At 39.0% G+C, this 18,401-nt stretch overlaps 1 protein-coding gene across 1 annotated transcript in view; it reads right to left on the bottom strand.

The window, feature by feature from the left end:
- Window positions 1-2,236: 2,236 nt before the first annotated feature.
- The window catches only part of LOC117480414 (transmembrane protein 65-like), a 41,140-nt gene continuing 24,975 nt past the window's right edge, over window positions 2,237-18,401 (bottom strand). Inside the window, exons 6-8 of the mRNA XM_034127730.1 lie at window positions 11,099-11,141; window positions 5,285-5,390; window positions 2,237-4,564 (exon numbers count right to left, since the gene is read on the bottom strand). Of these exons, the coding sequence (XP_033983621.1) occupies window positions 4,415-4,564; window positions 5,285-5,390; window positions 11,099-11,141 (299 nt within the window). The 3' untranslated portion in view covers window positions 2,237-4,414. The remainder of the gene's footprint in view (window positions 4,565-5,284; window positions 5,391-11,098; window positions 11,142-18,401) is intronic.

Raw genomic sequence — 18,401 nt, 5'->3', positions numbered from 1 at the left:
ACCTGGTTTGACATTTTATCTCAAAATGTGGGTTTGTTTACTGGTTAGTGAGGAAATGTGTATTTGCCTGGTTTGGCTTAGTTTGCATATTTTACTCAACTGTCTCACACGGGGGGATTTAAGGGGTACAAAACAGGTGAATTAATTTCAACTTTTGTGAGTCTCCCATGGCAAATTAGAAGAAATCTCAAAGTTCCCGAAGTAATGAGTGAATGCTAATATTTCATTTTGGTTCTTTTTAACTGCACATTAGAACCTCTGTTGGAGTTAATGAAATGCCAGTAATGACTGCTCGGGACCTTTGCAAGAGGCTGGCAGTTATAAACATTTAGAACATCTAAATGCCTAGGTAATACAGTTTGTTTTCACATCAGCCACCTAGAGTAAACTCCTCAAGAGCTGTGTGCTGAAAAGCCTGAAAACTCTTCCCAAGTATGGTTTTGCTATAACATAACATTGTTTTTATGAAACAAGCCATTATTTACTAATATGAAACCTTTAAATGTGTTGTTTTTATCACTGTGATGTCCACGCCACTGTAAAGTTTGCATGTGTTTTAGTTCAGGTAAAATGAGTGAAATGACTTGTCAGAATGAGCAGCTAATTGAAAGACTAAATACTGATTATTACGGTATTTGTGTATGTTATTTTACAGATGTATGCATGATCAAATAGACTGACGGTAAGATTGTGTTTTCCTGCATTTTAGCATTGTTTGAATGGAGGAAAGAGTAAGTGGTATTAAAAGATTTGAGTAACAAATAAAGCTTGATTGAAACAGTTTTAATTGTCTCATTTAAAACACAATTTAGTTACATAATAAATGATAATACAGAATGACAAACGATTTATATGTTGAATTCTTATTCTTATTATTAAGAGGCATGGCAGGGCGGAATCTCTTTTAGAAACAAAGAAGGAAGGAAACCTATAATTGATTCTCCCTCTCCCCATAGCCTCATATTGTCTCAAAAAAATGGGGTGATACTGTATGACTATCAGCGTAGTTCCTTTCCTAAGAACACATTATATTAACATCAACATTTAGTACACAGGTGGGATTCTGCAGGGACTTAGTATATGGATTACATATATGAAACTATTTTCTATACTTTACCAACCTAAACATACATATTCTCTACAGATACCTTTCTGGAGCTGAAGCAGGGAGATACACTTTACATAGTTTTGCCAGGAAGGAAAAGCTCATTTTATTTCTATTGGATTCATTTTCTTTACAAAATAAACAATATCATTTTAACTGTTCGGTGCATGGAAGTCCATTTATTTGTAAATGACTTGCCGCGTTGAAGACCAAATGTGTGCTTATGTTTTTGCTCCTTTTTAATATGCAGTTTAGATGTACTACTCATCACAAGTCAATATGTATTTTTCATTGATTCAAATCAATGAATCCAATATCCAAAGGACGGTGTTAAATAAAGATGTGCCGAATATCTCACCTGCATCAGGTTGAATACGAATTGCTTTCAGGTACTACACACCGTGAAAACAAAACAACACATGTACTAATATGTTTTTATATCAACAAGTGTAATTGAAGTTGTTTATAATAGCAGACAACTTAAAGAACAAATAAGTATCATACATTCATGATATAAAACAACATGCATAACATAAGGTCCTTAAGTCCTTCATAATGCAGTCACGACTTAGAACACATTGCATTTCACGCAGGAAACCCGTGAAGAAAGGTTGAATGTGTTTTTCAGTCATTTGATTTAACATTCTCCCCGTTTAACAACGATAACATTACATACATTTTAGATAATAACTAAGAGCTCCAGGAACTTTAGATTTGTCTCTCCCCTAATGACAAAAAGAGGTGCTTGCAGCAAAAAAGAGTCTACGAAAGATACTAGCTTCCAAATTACATTATTTTCACACAGAATATATTTTCTTACCACGACTGACCATGCACAAAAGACCGTCTTAAAGCACTGAGACAGGCCATTTAATGATCTGATGCAAGGAGGCAAATTGCTACTGTTATTTGAAACTATTACTATAATCACATCCTGCTTATCAAGAAGAGGTTTCTCATCACATTCGGCTCCAAAAAAAGCCACATGATGTCCAAATATCCATGCTGCAAATCTCTGCAAGGATACAAACATCTGTTTATCATTGGCTGTCTAAAATGGAAATCACTTCATGCTTTTATCCTGTTTAGTCAGCCCTCAAATATGTATTTTAAGTTTAAAAAAAACAAACATTTGTTTTGCATACCAAGTTTATTGTGTTTTATCACCGTGATTTGACTACTTTATACGTTTGTATTTGACTGTCTTTTTATGATTCTTACGCAGTAAACATGTACACTTTTTGTTCTTTTATTAGCAGTGCATGCAGGGTGGAAATCAAGCAATCAGATCAAAAATCCTACATACATATCTTCAGTTATTTTCTTCATTGTTATCACTGTTAAGGATCACTGTTACCCACATAATAAATAACTATAACATCTCAGACAGGGTCAGTCTTCAGAGCATCTTCAGAAAGTTAGTTATGGACCGTACCATAGAGAGGGGTCGGTTGAATTAGAAGTCCTTCCTGTTGTATAATGCTGCTGAAAATACACTAACAAAGGTGTTTGTGCTGACAAATATTTTCTATTCTGAAACATTTTCCTTTCAGATCAAGAGAAGTGAGAACATTTTATGAATACAAGTCTGAATATCTAAACAAAAATAAATACATTTTCTGCAAGTTTTCCAGAGTGACATGTGGCAGCTTCCTTTCATTTCTTCAACTTGCAAACAGATTCAATGCTATAAACAAGTGACTGCATTTCTGATGAGCTGAGCAACCTGGTGACAAACACATCAAAAGATACATTAGGAACCCAGTGACAGCTGAATGAAGACTTGGATGGATGGAGGTGTCTCATCATCCCAAATGTGTCCGAATAAACCTGTCTTCATGTCTGATGAATGATGCAGATTACTTGCATTGAGAAATATGACAAATGAATGTTTTGGCGATAATTTGATTACCTATAGCCGGTGGAACTTACAGGCGAGACATTGAGAGGCTTTAATACTAACAGAAAAATAAATGCTTATGCTCAATTACAGTAAACTAAACTTTCTCTGAATATCAGCCAGAAGGGGGCAGCAGAGCAGAGACAATATTATATAGGATAGAAGTGAAATAGTGTTGGAATTATTAAAGCATCTAGAAAACAAACAGGGAAACAATCTTCTTATTTACTTTGAAGTCAAATTGAAACTAAGCACTGGGCTGAATGTTCTAGGCTGGCCTTGCAGGACAGAAGCTGGACAGAAGCTGCTCTGGGAGTGAGTTGTGGTTCAGCTGCAGGTTGGCGAGGAGATGAATCGTGTGGTACTGGAGCCAGAGGACGGCTGCAGATGGGACCGAGGTCTCAGGCGGTTCGAGGTTGGCATTTCTCATCTTTTTCCCTCCCTCTGCCTCTCTGTGTTTGTCTCCTTTCTGCTCAACTCCTCTGAGATAGGAAACAAACTGCATCTATCTTGTAACACTCATTATAAATGGGGAAATTGGGTGCACGTTACTCATTTGAGGGATCAATACAACACAAAAATCTAAACAAGTAATGATTATTTTCACAAAAAGCAGCTGACTGGTTGTCATGGAGTGTGAATGAGGCAGGCAGGCAGGCAGGACTTATTAAGACATTGTTATCATTAAAAGGCAGACATGCTTGTAAGACAGAAGAGTAATGTACTTGATGAAAGGGTGCATCTTTATATGCAAAAAGTGCCCCTCCTTCCTTGGCTCATTACCTTCAAATACTCATTAAAATAAGTTTAACACTGCTGACTAAAGACATTGGCATGCCTCTTTGTTAAGTCTTCCTCCATGAATTCAGAAGAGGGTTTCAGACATTATATGAGAAACCTTCAACGTCAAAAAGCTGTGTACAGTATTTTCTTTTGAAAGCATTGGTACCAACGTTTGTTGATATTTAAGAGAGCCCTCAAATGGTTCTCTACCTTCCATCTAACCATCTCTAGTCAGATGATTGTATATTCAACAGCCTGGAAGGAGGGGAAGAGGTCACTGCCGTGTGTTTTAACATGAATTAGTTTCAGCTCCTGTCGGTCAGTCAAGATGAGGTTACGGTGTTACAGTTGGAGTAGCAGCACTCTAATGAATCAATCATTTATTGTCTCTTCAAGAGACAGTCGTGTCCCTGTGCTCAAGTTCAAAGTCTACAATGAAATAATATCTAAACCCATCCTTAGAATACCTTTAGTTTGACTGGGTTTTGTAAAGTACCCAGTGATTAGTCTGTAATGGTTCAAAGACATGTTCATACACTGCAGTCCACCAGACAAGCGCAATCAGTCCCACTTTAAAGTATTGTAATGGATTTCAAATAGTATTTCTCTCCGTGGAGTTGTAAGCTTCAGTCTTCTGTTGGAGCAGGAGGTGCTTGTGTTTCCTCCTTCGCCTCCGCCTGGCCTTTCTTCTTCTTCTTCTTCTCATCATCGTCCTTGAAGAAGAAAAGAGGAAACATGCCAAGGATGCAGCCGATGGCAACACCGATGGCTTTGCCCTGCACAGAGGAATGTGGAAGTAAGAAAGTGTGACTGAAAAAATACTTCTTCATCTTTGAGTCTCTGTGTTTCCAGTAAATAGGCCTCTTACATTTAGCAAACTGTCCTTTTTATGTATTATACTTTTGGTTTGTATTGCCGTAAGTAATAGGACCAGTAAGTTCTAAATGCATCCATAAAGAAGGGAGCTTTATTATCATGCAGCACCTGGCCTGCTGATCAGAAGATCCCTGCAAGGAAAGATGCTAACACTGACAACCAAAAGCTTTGATTTCCCTTCAAAAGGAACATGTATTATGTACACATTTCTGCAAAAAACTAAAAAGGTATTCGAGCATGCCAGGACAATTTACATGACATTTTACACTCAGCGAAGAGCTTTTTCAGGACGAGACTAATTATTACAACTAATTACATTTCACACTTCAGCAGCCACAGCACACGTCTCATTTTCTCCCACAATGGAAGAGTGATGGAAGTGATGTAACACAGAGACTTGTGTTTCTGTTGTCACTGTACACAGCCCTAATCCACAACTAAACCCTTGAATGCTCTGTGCTGCAGGTTTATTAATATCCACTTAGACTAGATGTTTATAAGTCTAACAGTTTTTTGGTCTGTCTTCTGGTCTCAGTGAGAGCAGCAGAGTGACAGAGACTCTTTGAGAGCAGATTTTGGGTTGAGGTCTGGTGGTTTTAGTGCGATATGAGGGTACTGACCGCATGAGAGCTGACTCTGGTCTGCCACATGTCCGCCTGCTTGGGGCTTAAGTCAGGAATCTTCATTCCCAGCCGATACGCCAACGCCTCCACATAACCTGCCAGCCTAGAGAGAAGGGGCAGAGGACAGAAGAGTTACAGTAACAATGTAAAGTGACAACATAACAGAGAGCTGCAACCATGATTTGTAATCTTTGACCCAGAAACAGAGGATGAGTCATCCTTTCAATTTGTCAAGCGAACACATTTGATATATAAGAAGATGGAAAGGCTGTTCGAACAGAGCACAGAGACATGTTGGACACAAAGATCAATATTCGAGACATGTGAATCAGTTTTAGATAGATAGACTCCATATGTGTTCAGGCCTGTGCAGGATGCTAAATATAAACCCTCTGTACAGAGAAGAGTAGAGGATTTGAAGTCACGTTTAAAGTCAAAGTAAACCCCTCTAAACATGAACACAACATGGTGGTAAAGGCACCAACAGGCACATCACATTGGGTGAAGGTTGTAAATCTTGCATAGATTACATTTACATCTACTTATTCATGCTTTGGATTTTTTTTCTCATTACATTTCACGATCTATTCAATCACCCACAGAACAACATTAGCAGTAATTGATAAATAACAAAACAAACAACGTAAATCATCAGATTAATGTTGGAAATGTTCCTTATTGATGCCATCTGTCATGAAGCCAGCAGGATGTGAGATAGGGGCTGTACTACCAGAAGGAGAGGAAGACGGAGGGGCTCCAGTGTGTCTAAACTCTGCTTCACACAGATGAGGGAACACAGACAGATTGCAGCGGATAAAAGAGAAGAGTTCACCGAGTGAGAAAAAGTATCATAAGGAACTCATCAATCATCACAACTTTTTATATTTCCATCGTAGAGTTGTATATTTGGTCTGGGGTGGAGCACTGAAGGGAACTGACAAAGTTCATATCAAAACTTTCACATAGAAAAAAACTAAATACAGATTCTGCTGTTTTTATTTGTCATAAATACATTTTAGTACGGACAAATCTATCACCTGCTTCCGTCGGGTGGATATTGTAAATACCTAGTGCAGGTTTATCAGGTACATCAGATTACTTATAAAAGCGCTTTGAGCACCAGGAAAAGCGCTATATAAATAACATGTATTATTATTATTATTATAGAAACAAAATGATAATGAGAATAATATAAATGTTGGCCGTAACTGTGGTCAAATATGCCTTTAAGATAGAATTTAAATCTAATTCTATCTTTTTGATTGATTGATCGGTTTCAAAGCACACAAAGAGTTGAACCCTCATGTATTTACAAAAGCCCCAAATACAGTCATTCTCTCCCAATGTTGGCAAATGAAATCTGCGGTCTTTGTTAATATGACAGTAAAACTAAATGTGAACCACATTCTCAATGTCACCAAGCTAACACAATAAACAGAGTGGCCTTAAACCTACTGGTCTGTTTACAACATGGCTCAGGTCTTTAATTGTGCTTTTGTGGTGCATATTGCATGCATTTTTAATTTAATTACTATTAAGTTATTCTTTCAAAGCAACAACCTTGGGCCTCTGGGGCCTCTGAGGCTCTGGGGCCACTTTGTTGGTTGGTAATTCAGCCTCCATAATAAACATGTTGAACTAATTGCATTTAGAAACTTAGTAACAGTGCTATGACCTGAATAATAACTCAAGTTGAAAGTATCTGGAGAGCTGCTGTACCTTGCTGTCATATGTCAAAAAGAGCAGGTCAAGCAGTTTGATAAAATAAATTCCAGTCAATATTTTGTTGACCGAGGTCTGGCTCAGTCACTGGCACTGATGGATCCTCAGTTCACTGCTCACAGTAATAAGCTGCAGCTGGGGCCGTCCAGTCAGGGAGGGAAATGTAGCAAGAAGCATATTTGGGAGGAAGATAGGGAGCTATGGAGCTAGGGCATGAGTGTATGTGTGTTAAGGTGTACGGATGCCCACCTGATGTGGTAGGTTTATAGGAGATACTGTATTTCCCATCCAGTTGTTATCATTACCAATGCCAATGATGGATGGATCTTCAAGCTAATGAATCTGGATCATACGGACAAACCTTACACTATAGACAATCATGACAGAAAAACTCATCAGGAATCCAAATACTGACTCATGGTCGCATTTGGTTTTCTTGTTTTTGTTTGCCAGATAAATATGTTAACCAAACATTCATACAGATATTCCTACCTTTGAGTAAAATCCACCATCTAAGATATTTCACATATTTGCAAAAGCAGAAGGCAAAATAAATCAAGGCTGCTTCAAAACATAAAGTATCTGTCGTATTCAAATCATTTAAATGATTTAATATACTTTAAGCAAACCCAGCTGAGTCCTTGAATAATTTTAAGGCTGAAACACCACCTGGTTGCCCCAGAAACAATTAAAACCCTCCATCCTATGCCGGTATGCAATAGGTTAAGAGGGAGAAGTACAGATATAACATCACTGGGTTATAAATCACAGTCAAGAAAGAGGAATGAATTTGGGACAGCATTTTTCTATTCCCTATAGCTCACTTATATGAGTTCCCTAAGTTTTTGTCCTGTTTTCTAACTTGGCTGAATGAAATAAAGCTTCACAGGCTGCCCCAGAAAGCCACTAATGCATTAAGGAACCAAGAAGGCGCAGCTAAGACTAAGCTGAGCGATGGGAGCATCCGTAACCACGGTCAGAATGACTCATGAGCTAAATTATGGACTTCAACAATGTAGAGCTGGTTCCTACATCTGTCACAACACACACACACACACACACACACACACACACACACACACACACACACACACACACACACACACACACACACACACACACACACACACACACACACACACACACACACACCACACACACACACACACACACACACACACACACACACACACACACACACACACACACACACACACACACACACACACACACACACACACACACACACACACACACACACGAGCTCAGTCAGTGTCTTGTGGTGGTTTACAAACATTCATTGCTACAAAATCACTTGTGTATTGACCAAAGGCACTGCTGTGGGGACTAGCTGTGCTGTTTCACAGTCACTGGGCGTCACTGTGTATAAACTGGATAATGTGCACATGAACATCTTCTCCTGCTACTAATCCCTGCTCTCACTGCAGACAATTCTTTCTTACATAGACATATATTAGATACAAATAATCTATAACAATGTATAGCCACTGTTTATCAAAGGAACATATTCATATATCAGACTTACTTTAATGTCCAACATATTAAGCTTTTGTAGAATAGCTCTGCACTCATAATACAGGTGTATAGAATTATGCACAACTTGGATTATTTTCTAATTGGATAGATGTTAACCAACATCTGTAGACACACAAAATTGAATTTGTCAAGTAAGTTAGAAAAGGTTTTGTAATGAAGGCCACCTACTGAAAATTAGCCAGTGTAATCTGAAAGAGACATTCTTTGTGTAACAACTATTCACACTTTATGACTGAACGGAACCAAAATGAAGGTGATCTTTCTTTGAGAAGCTAGTTAGCTACTTAGCCTGTGAGCAGAATTGTAATCAAGCTCTGGAGCCTTTCATTTGTCTCACTTAGGTAGACGAGAACATTTCTAACTGAACATCATTACACCCAGGCTGCCTGAAAAGGTGCTTTCTGATCTTCTTCCAAGTGAACTGGAGTGCATTTTGTTAGAGGGAAAATAAAATCCAAGCCAACTTCAACAAACAACTTATAAAATGCACATTTAGGGGTACATGAACAGACTCATGATTCTGGTATTTTTACATTTGCTGTTGGCAAAGACAGTGAATATGATGAAAACAGCAAAGAGAAGTGTCAGAGCTGCAGCAATTAGCCCATTCATTGATATGTTGATATATTAGCAAAACAAATTAAAAGAAATCTGCAACAATTTGAATCATTTATAGATTTTTTCAGCAAAATGCCAAGAAGTAAAACAGTTTCACCACATCGGAATTTATAAATAAGTGAACAGTCTATTTAATTTACACCTTATATATTTGGGTTTTGGTCTGTTGTTCTTCCCATAAGCAATTACTTGTCAAGTGTTTCAAGTGCAATTGGGCAAATAAACACTAAAACTGCAAAACATAGTGTAAAGAGTATCTTGGGACTCCTCTGTGAAGTTCAGACTAAAGTACCCACGACCTCAGCAGCATCTACTGCTCCTCCTCCTCAGCTCTCAGTGGACACTAAAGGGCCACTGACTCCCCGAGTAATCTAAAGCACAAGGTTTACATGTGTGCACTTCAGCCTGCCCCCTCTGAAAGGAATGTAAAGGTTGTGGTGAGGAACACCAGCAGGATCTCCACTGAGACCAACAGCCTTCACACTCACTGCTGTGAGTCCATCAAGATACAAACGCCTCTGTTGTCTGGTCTAATCGAGTCTCACCTTGACAAAGTGGCCACAAGGGCTCCATTAATTGTCCCATTTTGATTGAGTGACAAACAAAGACGCTCACACAGAAGTACACCTGTTTGTGTGTGTGTGTGTGTGTGTGTGTATGTGTGTGTGTTCACTAAGAGCCTTTGGAACAACTTAGCTAATCCATCACACTCAAACGGTGCAAGGAAACAGCAGAGTCTCTGGCTTTGTTTTAATTATCCGTCAATTACATTCTCTGTTAAGCAGACTCTCTATTTACATGAGAGAGGGGAATAATATCACTAATACTCACTGAGATACAACCAATAGGCTGCTGGTTGATGGCATGTTATGCTACTGTAAGTATTATGGAGGCAGGTTAGAAAGCTGAATAAGGTCCACACAGCCCTGAAGTGGATAACCGTCATGAATCAGCTGACGGAGCCCAATGAAAAGATTCAAATCAGCATCATGCTTTTATTGACCAAATCTAATGTTGCACACAACGGTATCCTGTAGCTGGGATCAAGCCTGGCAGCCATTGTTCTTATATAGTTCTACAGTATGTCTTTTAAGTTGAAAGAAAAATAAAGAAAGTTTCTGGCTTGAGGTTCAATATGTTGTACATGAAATTGAGATTGGACTATGTCAGCAATAACATATACAGTCTGTGAAAAAGTATAGGAATGGTTTTATAACCTTTGCATAGAGCATGGTTACGCAAAAAGTGACACTGCCTTCGATACAACCAAAAATGACCGCTTATAAATTACAGGTTGACAGAATGTGCCTGATTACATTTGGACTGCTTTCTTTCAGACCAAAAACCAATAATGTTGCATACAAATCTTTCCAACCAAATATCAAGATCAGATACAATCCTATAATTTGTCATACAGTGTTTTATGAAAGCTTTTAAGATGGATTAAGTGACTAATATCATCTACAACTATGAATAACTAGAATACCATCAGGATTTAGTTGTACTCAAATTTTGTTTTACTTAAACTGTCAAGTGACTGCATACTCCTCATTTAGACAAATCTTGTTGAGACTCTGTTGTTCAACTTTTAATTATTTGGCTTTTCTTATTCAAAGCAATTCATCTCTGTGCAGTTTTCTTACCTTTGAGACACAAACCTCTGGTGGCTCAATTTGTCTTTCTCCCTTATTGCTCAGGCTTATCTTCTTCTGGGCTCATTTTGATAATTACCATTTAGTAAGCAATTAAATGACTTAGTATTCACCAAAGGGAGTGGAGTGGCATAGTAAACCTTCACATAATTATCTCTGTATTATAATGTGTGTATACCTGGGTGGAAAAACACTACAGTAATAATCTTTGATAGTAAGACATACCATGATTTGTTTGTCTGTGTATGTGTGAATTTCTTACCCTAGTCCTGCCAGATCAGACACCAGGTTGCCAAGAGCAGCAGCTGTGGAAAATGAGAAATAGACATGATTACAAAATGAGTTAGGAAATGGAGGTTTGTATCGAGGACAGCCACAAGGCAAAAGACGCAGAAGCTGTGTATCCTGAGCTATTCATCATATGAAACACAACAAATGACACTTCTCCCTGTACCACTCAGAGGCATGTATATCTTCAGATTAATGCATTCCCCTCACTATCATTATGTAAGGCGTGGTGTTGGGACAAAAGACCTAGTGAACAACATCTGGAATGTGGATGTAGTGCAATACATGTGCATCAGAATGAAGTCAGCATAAGAATTAGCCGAAAAGTATGAAGTCTTATAATCATTTATAAGTTAAAATGACATGCATTGTGGGCTCATTAAGTAGAAAGATGCAATGCTGAAGACCACAGCGCTGTTGACTCACTTCTGGGCTGAATAACTTCACATGAATAATTAGTAAAGCAGAAGTGTCACAGGAGAAGAGGATGAGGGTAAGTTGGAATGGGTAATTAAAACAAGAGCAAGGTGCAGAGCTGTGTGTTGATTATCTCTGAATATATCAGGGATGCTGTCACTAGGAGAAGCAGAACTGGAGGGGAAAGACCAGGAGCAGGGAGACGTTTTTTAAAAGACTACTTGATGTAGTAGTGGCTCCTTAATGAGATAAAGTTTTTGCTTAGCTCGTGTTCTCTGTGTTCACCGTGACCCTGAGTTCAGGCTTATGCTGCTGCAGGGTCACAGACATCCTCAGGGGGAAAGAAACAAAGCAGCAGTTCTGTCTCCTAAGACACTTCTCCATCTAACTCTGGCAGGAGGTCAAGCTTTCTCCTTAAGTAGCAACAAGGTTATGTGTAACAACATATAAATAACCCAAACTGGCTGCAGAGACACGCTTCTTATAACAATCTGTAGTTATACATCTGAACAACAATCACATAGGCACAGACGAATTAAGATAAGACACGAAGGAGACACGGTCTAATTAGTGAAAATGTGTGCTGTGATTTTAGAAAGTGATTTTTGCCATGTGTCGCAGCAAGCCAATGACACTGAACTGGTTCAAAAGAGACTCATCTGCCTACAGGTGCATCTTTATTTGGCTACAATAGAGCATGTTTGCATGTTGCTCTGTGAGAAGCTCTTTGATGACTTTGTCATGACTTCGAGGGGAAGGACAGAGGCAAGGCAAGAGGGAGCAAAATTGGCAAGTTTGTAATTTAGGCAAAAACAAAGTAGGTATAAATGAGGAGATTGTTCTGATATTTCAACAGAAAAAGATAGTTTGCACTGGGCAGGATCCCAGTCTGACTGTAACTAATGGCAATACCAAACTATATAACTAATTGCCTGGTTGTAGCACACACACACACTCAAAATATATATTTTCTTCTGTATATTCTTTCTAAAATATGCAACATCAATAGTTTCCTTTTTATGAAATAAAAAAACAACGTTCTCTCGCCCTTTGCTGTTACACTTGCTGTTGCTAAACAATCTGTTCAGGGTCTCCAGGTAGTGATTAAAACATGTATAATGTAATAATGTGCTGTTGTTATACAATATAGTACCTTGTACAAGCCCCTGGCCCCTGAGGAGGCAGATGTAATGAAGAGCCCATCAGGCCTGATTATAGGTCCATGCTCAAATATAATTACACGCCAAGGTCGGCTGTTTGCTTTTAACCTGCTGTTTCTCCTGATGCTCTGCATTAAATTAAGACCCCATTTACACGCAAACGCAAACGCATACGATACGCAAACGAACCGAATACGATATCAAAAAGGTCTTCCGTTCACACGAGACCGCTCGGGAGCGCTGGAGACGCTGTAATACATATGCCGGGCTTGTAAGTGGCGCTGTACTTTCGCCACAAAATACACCAAAAGCAGCAAAGAAGACCCCCGAGCATGGTTCCCATGGTTGCCCTTCTGTTTATGCCCCGCGGTGGATTTAGCAACATGTAGTTCATGTAATTCTCCATGTCCACTTGTTGCTGATGGTTGTGGTAGAGGAGCTGTAGATTTTGCACTAACATCTGTAGCATGGTCGAGCTGTAGATTTTGCACTAACATCTGTAGCATGGTCAGTAGCAGTAGCTACTGACCATGCTACAGCAGTGAGCAGCGGAGGTGGGGAGAGGTGGGGCTATGGCTTCATCGTTATCAGAAAATGATCGTATAGGGCGTACACACGGAGCCGTTTGGCCCCCCAGAGCGTTCCGGTTGCAGATCTATCCACCTTGGGACCCGTTATCGTTTGCGGGGTCCGTTTCCGCGTTTCCGTTACGGCCTCGTGTGAACGAACGGGCTATACGAAAGAGAAAAGTAGCGGATACAACCGTTTGCGTTCTTGTGTAAACAGCACATAAGTCCTCCTCCACAGTGAGGTGCAATCCTTCTCTCACACCAACAAACAAGGTGGTTCTCAAGCAATTCTGTGGAATTTGACTACCATGTAAAACACTGTTTTGAGCAGTAAAATCCTTGCAGTTTGTCCATCAATCTTAATAATTAGATCAATAAATGATGTTGTATATCAGAGAAGGACTGACTTCAGACAGAGTTTTCCTATTTTCACCACAAAAAGATTCAGATTTCCTTCCCTCGTTCTTTTATCACATGATAACTTTATGATGGATAAATATCTCACAGAAACTTTCTAAAACTTTCTAGACCTGCAGTAAAATGAGAATACTGCCTGCTTGTACATTATACCAATGACTATTGTTGGACAAATGGGCCGTAAAATAACAAATGGCAGGCAGTGGGAACATTTTATCAGTGTCTCTTGCTTTGAGCTGCAAGGATCACTTACCAGCTGTAGGTCATGGTGATTTATGTTTATGAGCAACACCCATTTATACCTGGAGGCTTTCTACAGCAACAATAACACACACAGCCACCCATTACTTTGCATAGGCTAACACACACAGGATTTACTACATATAGGTGGGTGTGAATCTGCGGATAGGTGCCTACAGCTGTAAAAAGGTTGAAAACAAGGCAGGTGAGTGTAAAAGAGATGAGAGGAAAAGATATAAAGGTTTCAGAGCATTTATTCAGTCTGATGTGTTAATGCAGGATGTCGATTAAAAAAAGTGAGAATGTTGTATTAAAAAACATAATGAAATATAAATATAGGAACCTAATGAAAAGCTTATCATTTAGGGAAACCATTCATCCCATCATTACCTAGGTTTAAATGTTGTAACTGGCCCCACTCAGCAGTAGCCTATTTTTGAATCCTAATCTTTATTGAGGCAGCTGAGCTTTATTCTCTCCTGAAGTTATGATTAGTGGACTTGACTACCCACCTTGACACTGGTGCTACATCACTCGTGACTGGGCTAGATAACTGCAGCCCTGATTTACACCTCAACACGTCCCCAATGTAGCAGCAATGAGAAACAATACATCTGCTGTGGAAATTGAGTGAGTGATAAAACTGAGATGACAAACTGGAGTTGAAACCAGGAGGCGGAGTCGCAATCTTACACGCTTCTCTGCGCTCTCTCCTGGGCAGTCATTCATAGGAATCCCGAACCCAATAAAATACCCAATATTAACGGTGTCTGTGTCTGCCCAAGGACAATTTAAAGTAAAACCTAATAGTGTCATAATTAATCATCTAATAAAAGTAAATGTAACAACTACTACAGTACAACAAAATAGGAAGATTAAATGTGGACTCTTAAACATAAGATCTCTAGCATCTAAAGTAATATTGGTAAATGATTTAATATCAGATTATAATATTGATATATGCTGTCTCACTGAAACTTGGTTGAGACATGAAGAATATGTCAGCATAAATGAAGCCACTCCACCCAGCCATATCAATACTCATATTCCTCGAGGCACAGGCCGAGGAGGTGGAGTTGCAGCCATCTTTGACTCAAGTTTACTTATCAATACTAAACCAAAATTAAATGATACCTCCTTTGAAAGCCTTGTTTTTAGTCTTACGCATCCGACCTGGAAAACTTTGCAGCCAATCTTATTTGTTACAGTGTACCGTGCACCAGGTCCTTATTCAGAATTGTTATCAACTTTGGTACTTAAAACAGATAAAGTAATTATCGTAGGTGACTTCAATATTTATGTTGACGACGACAAAAATAGCTTTACTGTTGCATTTAACTCTATATTAGATTCTATTGGTTTCCGTCAGAGTGTAAATAAACCAACCCACTGTTATAATCACACTCTCGACCTTGTTCTGACTTATGGTATTGAAATTGAGCAACTATTAGTCGAACCGCATAATCCTGCTTTATCCGACCATTTTTTAGTAACTTTTGAAGTACTGTTACTAGACTACAAACCATTAGTCAAATGTTCCTGCAGCAGAAACCTATCCGTTAGTGCTATAGCCAAATTTAAGGAAGAGATTCCACCAATACTTAACTTGATAGCATGTCTGCATGTAAGGGAAGAAACTTATATAAATGTACACCACCCCAAATTGATCATGTTGTTGATAGTGCTACAGATGCGCTGCAAATAAAATTAGACTCTGTTGCTCCTTTGAAAAAGAAGACAAATAAAGACTAGCTCCATGGCATAATGCCGAAACCCGCAAAATATAGCAAAAGTCGAGACAACTTGAAAGGATATGGCGTTCCACTAAACTTGAAGAATCTCGTTTAATTTGGCATATTACTCTCAATGAATATAAGAAAGCACTGCGTAAAGCGAGAGCAGCTTACTACTCTTCATTAATAGATGAGAATAAGAATAATGCAAGATTTCTTTTCAGCACTGCAGCCAGGCTGACAGAGAGCCACAGCTCTATTGAGCCTTCTATTCCCATAGCACTTAGTAGTAATGATTTTATGTGCTTTTTTAATGATAACATTGTTACTCTCAGAAACAAAATTAATGACCTCTTGCCTTTGACCAGTATAGTGTTATCAACAGCTCCCGGAAACATACGTTCTAATATTACACTACTGGATAGTAAATTAGAGTGCTTTTCAGCCATAAACCTCGAACAATTGAATTCAATGATTCTTTCTTCTAAACCATCAACGTGTATCTTAGACCCGATTCCAACTAAGCTGTTAAAGGAAGTTTTTCCATTAATTAACACTTCTTTATTAAATATTATGAATATGTCTTTATTATCAGGCTATGTTCCACATAAAGTCACAAATGACCTTCTAATAGCCTCAGACAAAGGACTTGTCTCTATTCTTGTTTTGCTCGATCTCAGTGCTGCATTTGATACTATCGACCATGACATCTTATTGCAAAGACTAGAGCACTTAGTTGGCATAAAGGGAACTGCTTTAGGCTGGTTTAGGTCCTATCTATCTGAACGGTCTCAGTTTGTGTGTGTCAACGATGAATCTTCCATGCAAACCAAAGTTAGCCATGGAGTGCCACAGGGCTCAGTGCTTGGACCTATTTTGTTCACACTATATATGCTTCCGCTAGGCAATATTATAAGGAATCATTCTGTACATTTCCACTGTTATGCGGATGATACTCAACTATATTTATCCATCAAGCCTGATGAAATCAATCATCTAAATAAAATTCAAGACTGCCTCAAGGACTTAAAAACGTGGATGACCTTACATTTTTTGATGTTAAACATGGCCAAAAGTTATTGTACTCGGCCCAAAGACTCTACGAAACAAACTACCTAAAGATATATTAACTATGGATGGCATTCATTTGGCCTCCAGTGAGACTGTAAGGAATCTTGGTGTTATATTTGATCAAATTAATCTCAAGGACCGCCGCCTTCTTTCATCTACGTAACATTGCAAAAATCAGGCATATTTTGCCTCAAAACGATTTGTTACTTCAAGGCTGGATTATTGTAACTCTTTATTATCAGGGTGTACCAAGAAGTCAGTTAAGTCGCTTCAGCTAATTCAAAATGCTGCAGCACGCGTACTAACCAGAGTTCGGAAAAGGGACCACATTACTCCTGTTCTGGCTGCCTTACACTGGCTCCCTATAGAACACAGGATAGAATTTAAAATTCTTCTTCTCGCCTACAAAGCCCTTAATGGGCAGGCGCCATCTTACCTTAAATAACTCATTATACCCTACTGTCCTACTAGGGCATTGCGTTCCAAGAATGCAGGGTTGTTGGTTGTTCCTAGAGTCTCTAAAAGTATAATGGGAGCCAGAGCCTTTTCTTATCAAGCTCCACTTTTGTGGAATCAGCTTCCAGTCTGTGTTCGGGCGGCAGACAGCCTATCCGTTTTTAAGAGTACGCTTAAGACCTTCCTTTTTGATAAAGCTTATAGTTGATAAGAGAATCTAATAAGAGTGCATTGACGTAGACACGTTGTGCCTCTTCACCTATACATCTTAGTTCTTACTCTTTTCCCTCACTGATGGTATGTAATTTGGTTGTGTGTAGACGGTGGAAGCAGAGAGAGGCACATACAGTACGTGCCTTGATCCCTGTCGAGTCGACACACAACTGTTGATTGGTGTCAGTGCCAGTGTCCTTGTACGATGTGAGGGTCTAAGGACAGAGGGCGTCGTATTGTCATACTGATATTCTGTACAAACTGTGAAGTCCACTGAGACAAATGTAACATTTGTGATATTGGGCTATATAAATAAACATTGATTGATTGATTGATTGATTGAGAGGAGCTGCCCTTGCGGAAAAAATAAAGGCTCTTCCTGTTTTTCTTCCATCCGTGGCTGAGTGGTGGTTTCCTACATTGTTCACAAATCACTAATATTTGGGGGTATTTCTGCTCTGGCTGAGTTTGTAACCCTTTCATCTATAAATCTTACCAAGCCTGAAGCTGCTCTTTTGGCTTAATCGTAATCCCAATCATCCATTACCTGTTATAGTTGTTTGACACAATAAGCATCGCAAAGAGAACATAAAAAGACCTCCTCTCTACGTTATATCCCTTAATGTTCCATTGCTTTTTGCTTTACTCTGTTTTTCTTTTCACATCTTTGCAGTTCCTTGTGAGTTGAATACAAAATGCTTCAGGCCTCTACAGTACCTCCTCTGTTACAGCAGCAGCTTTGGCTCTTCTACATCTTTCAGGCGTTCAGTATACTGAGTACATTTGGTCTTTAAAAGCTTGAGGTAAAACAAAAGCACACAAGCAGCAACAAAGAGTCAGAAGAGGAAAGACTTAGAAGTGGGAATGTCAGCTCCCTTTAAACCTCTATACACCATAGACAACAACACAGTAAAGAGACTGAGCTGGAGCAGGGAAAAATAAAAGAGTGTGTCCCCAAAACTAGCCCCACCATTCATTCTGATGCTTACTGAATGATGGTG

Source organism: Trematomus bernacchii, unplaced genomic scaffold, assembly GCF_902827165.1.
Source record: "Trematomus bernacchii unplaced genomic scaffold, fTreBer1.1, whole genome shotgun sequence".
In the NCBI taxonomy this organism is placed as follows: Eukaryota; Metazoa; Chordata; class Actinopteri; order Perciformes; family Nototheniidae; genus Trematomus; species Trematomus bernacchii.
The sequence above is the reverse complement of the archived record's forward strand: the minus strand, read 5'-3'. Positions and strand labels throughout refer to the sequence as shown.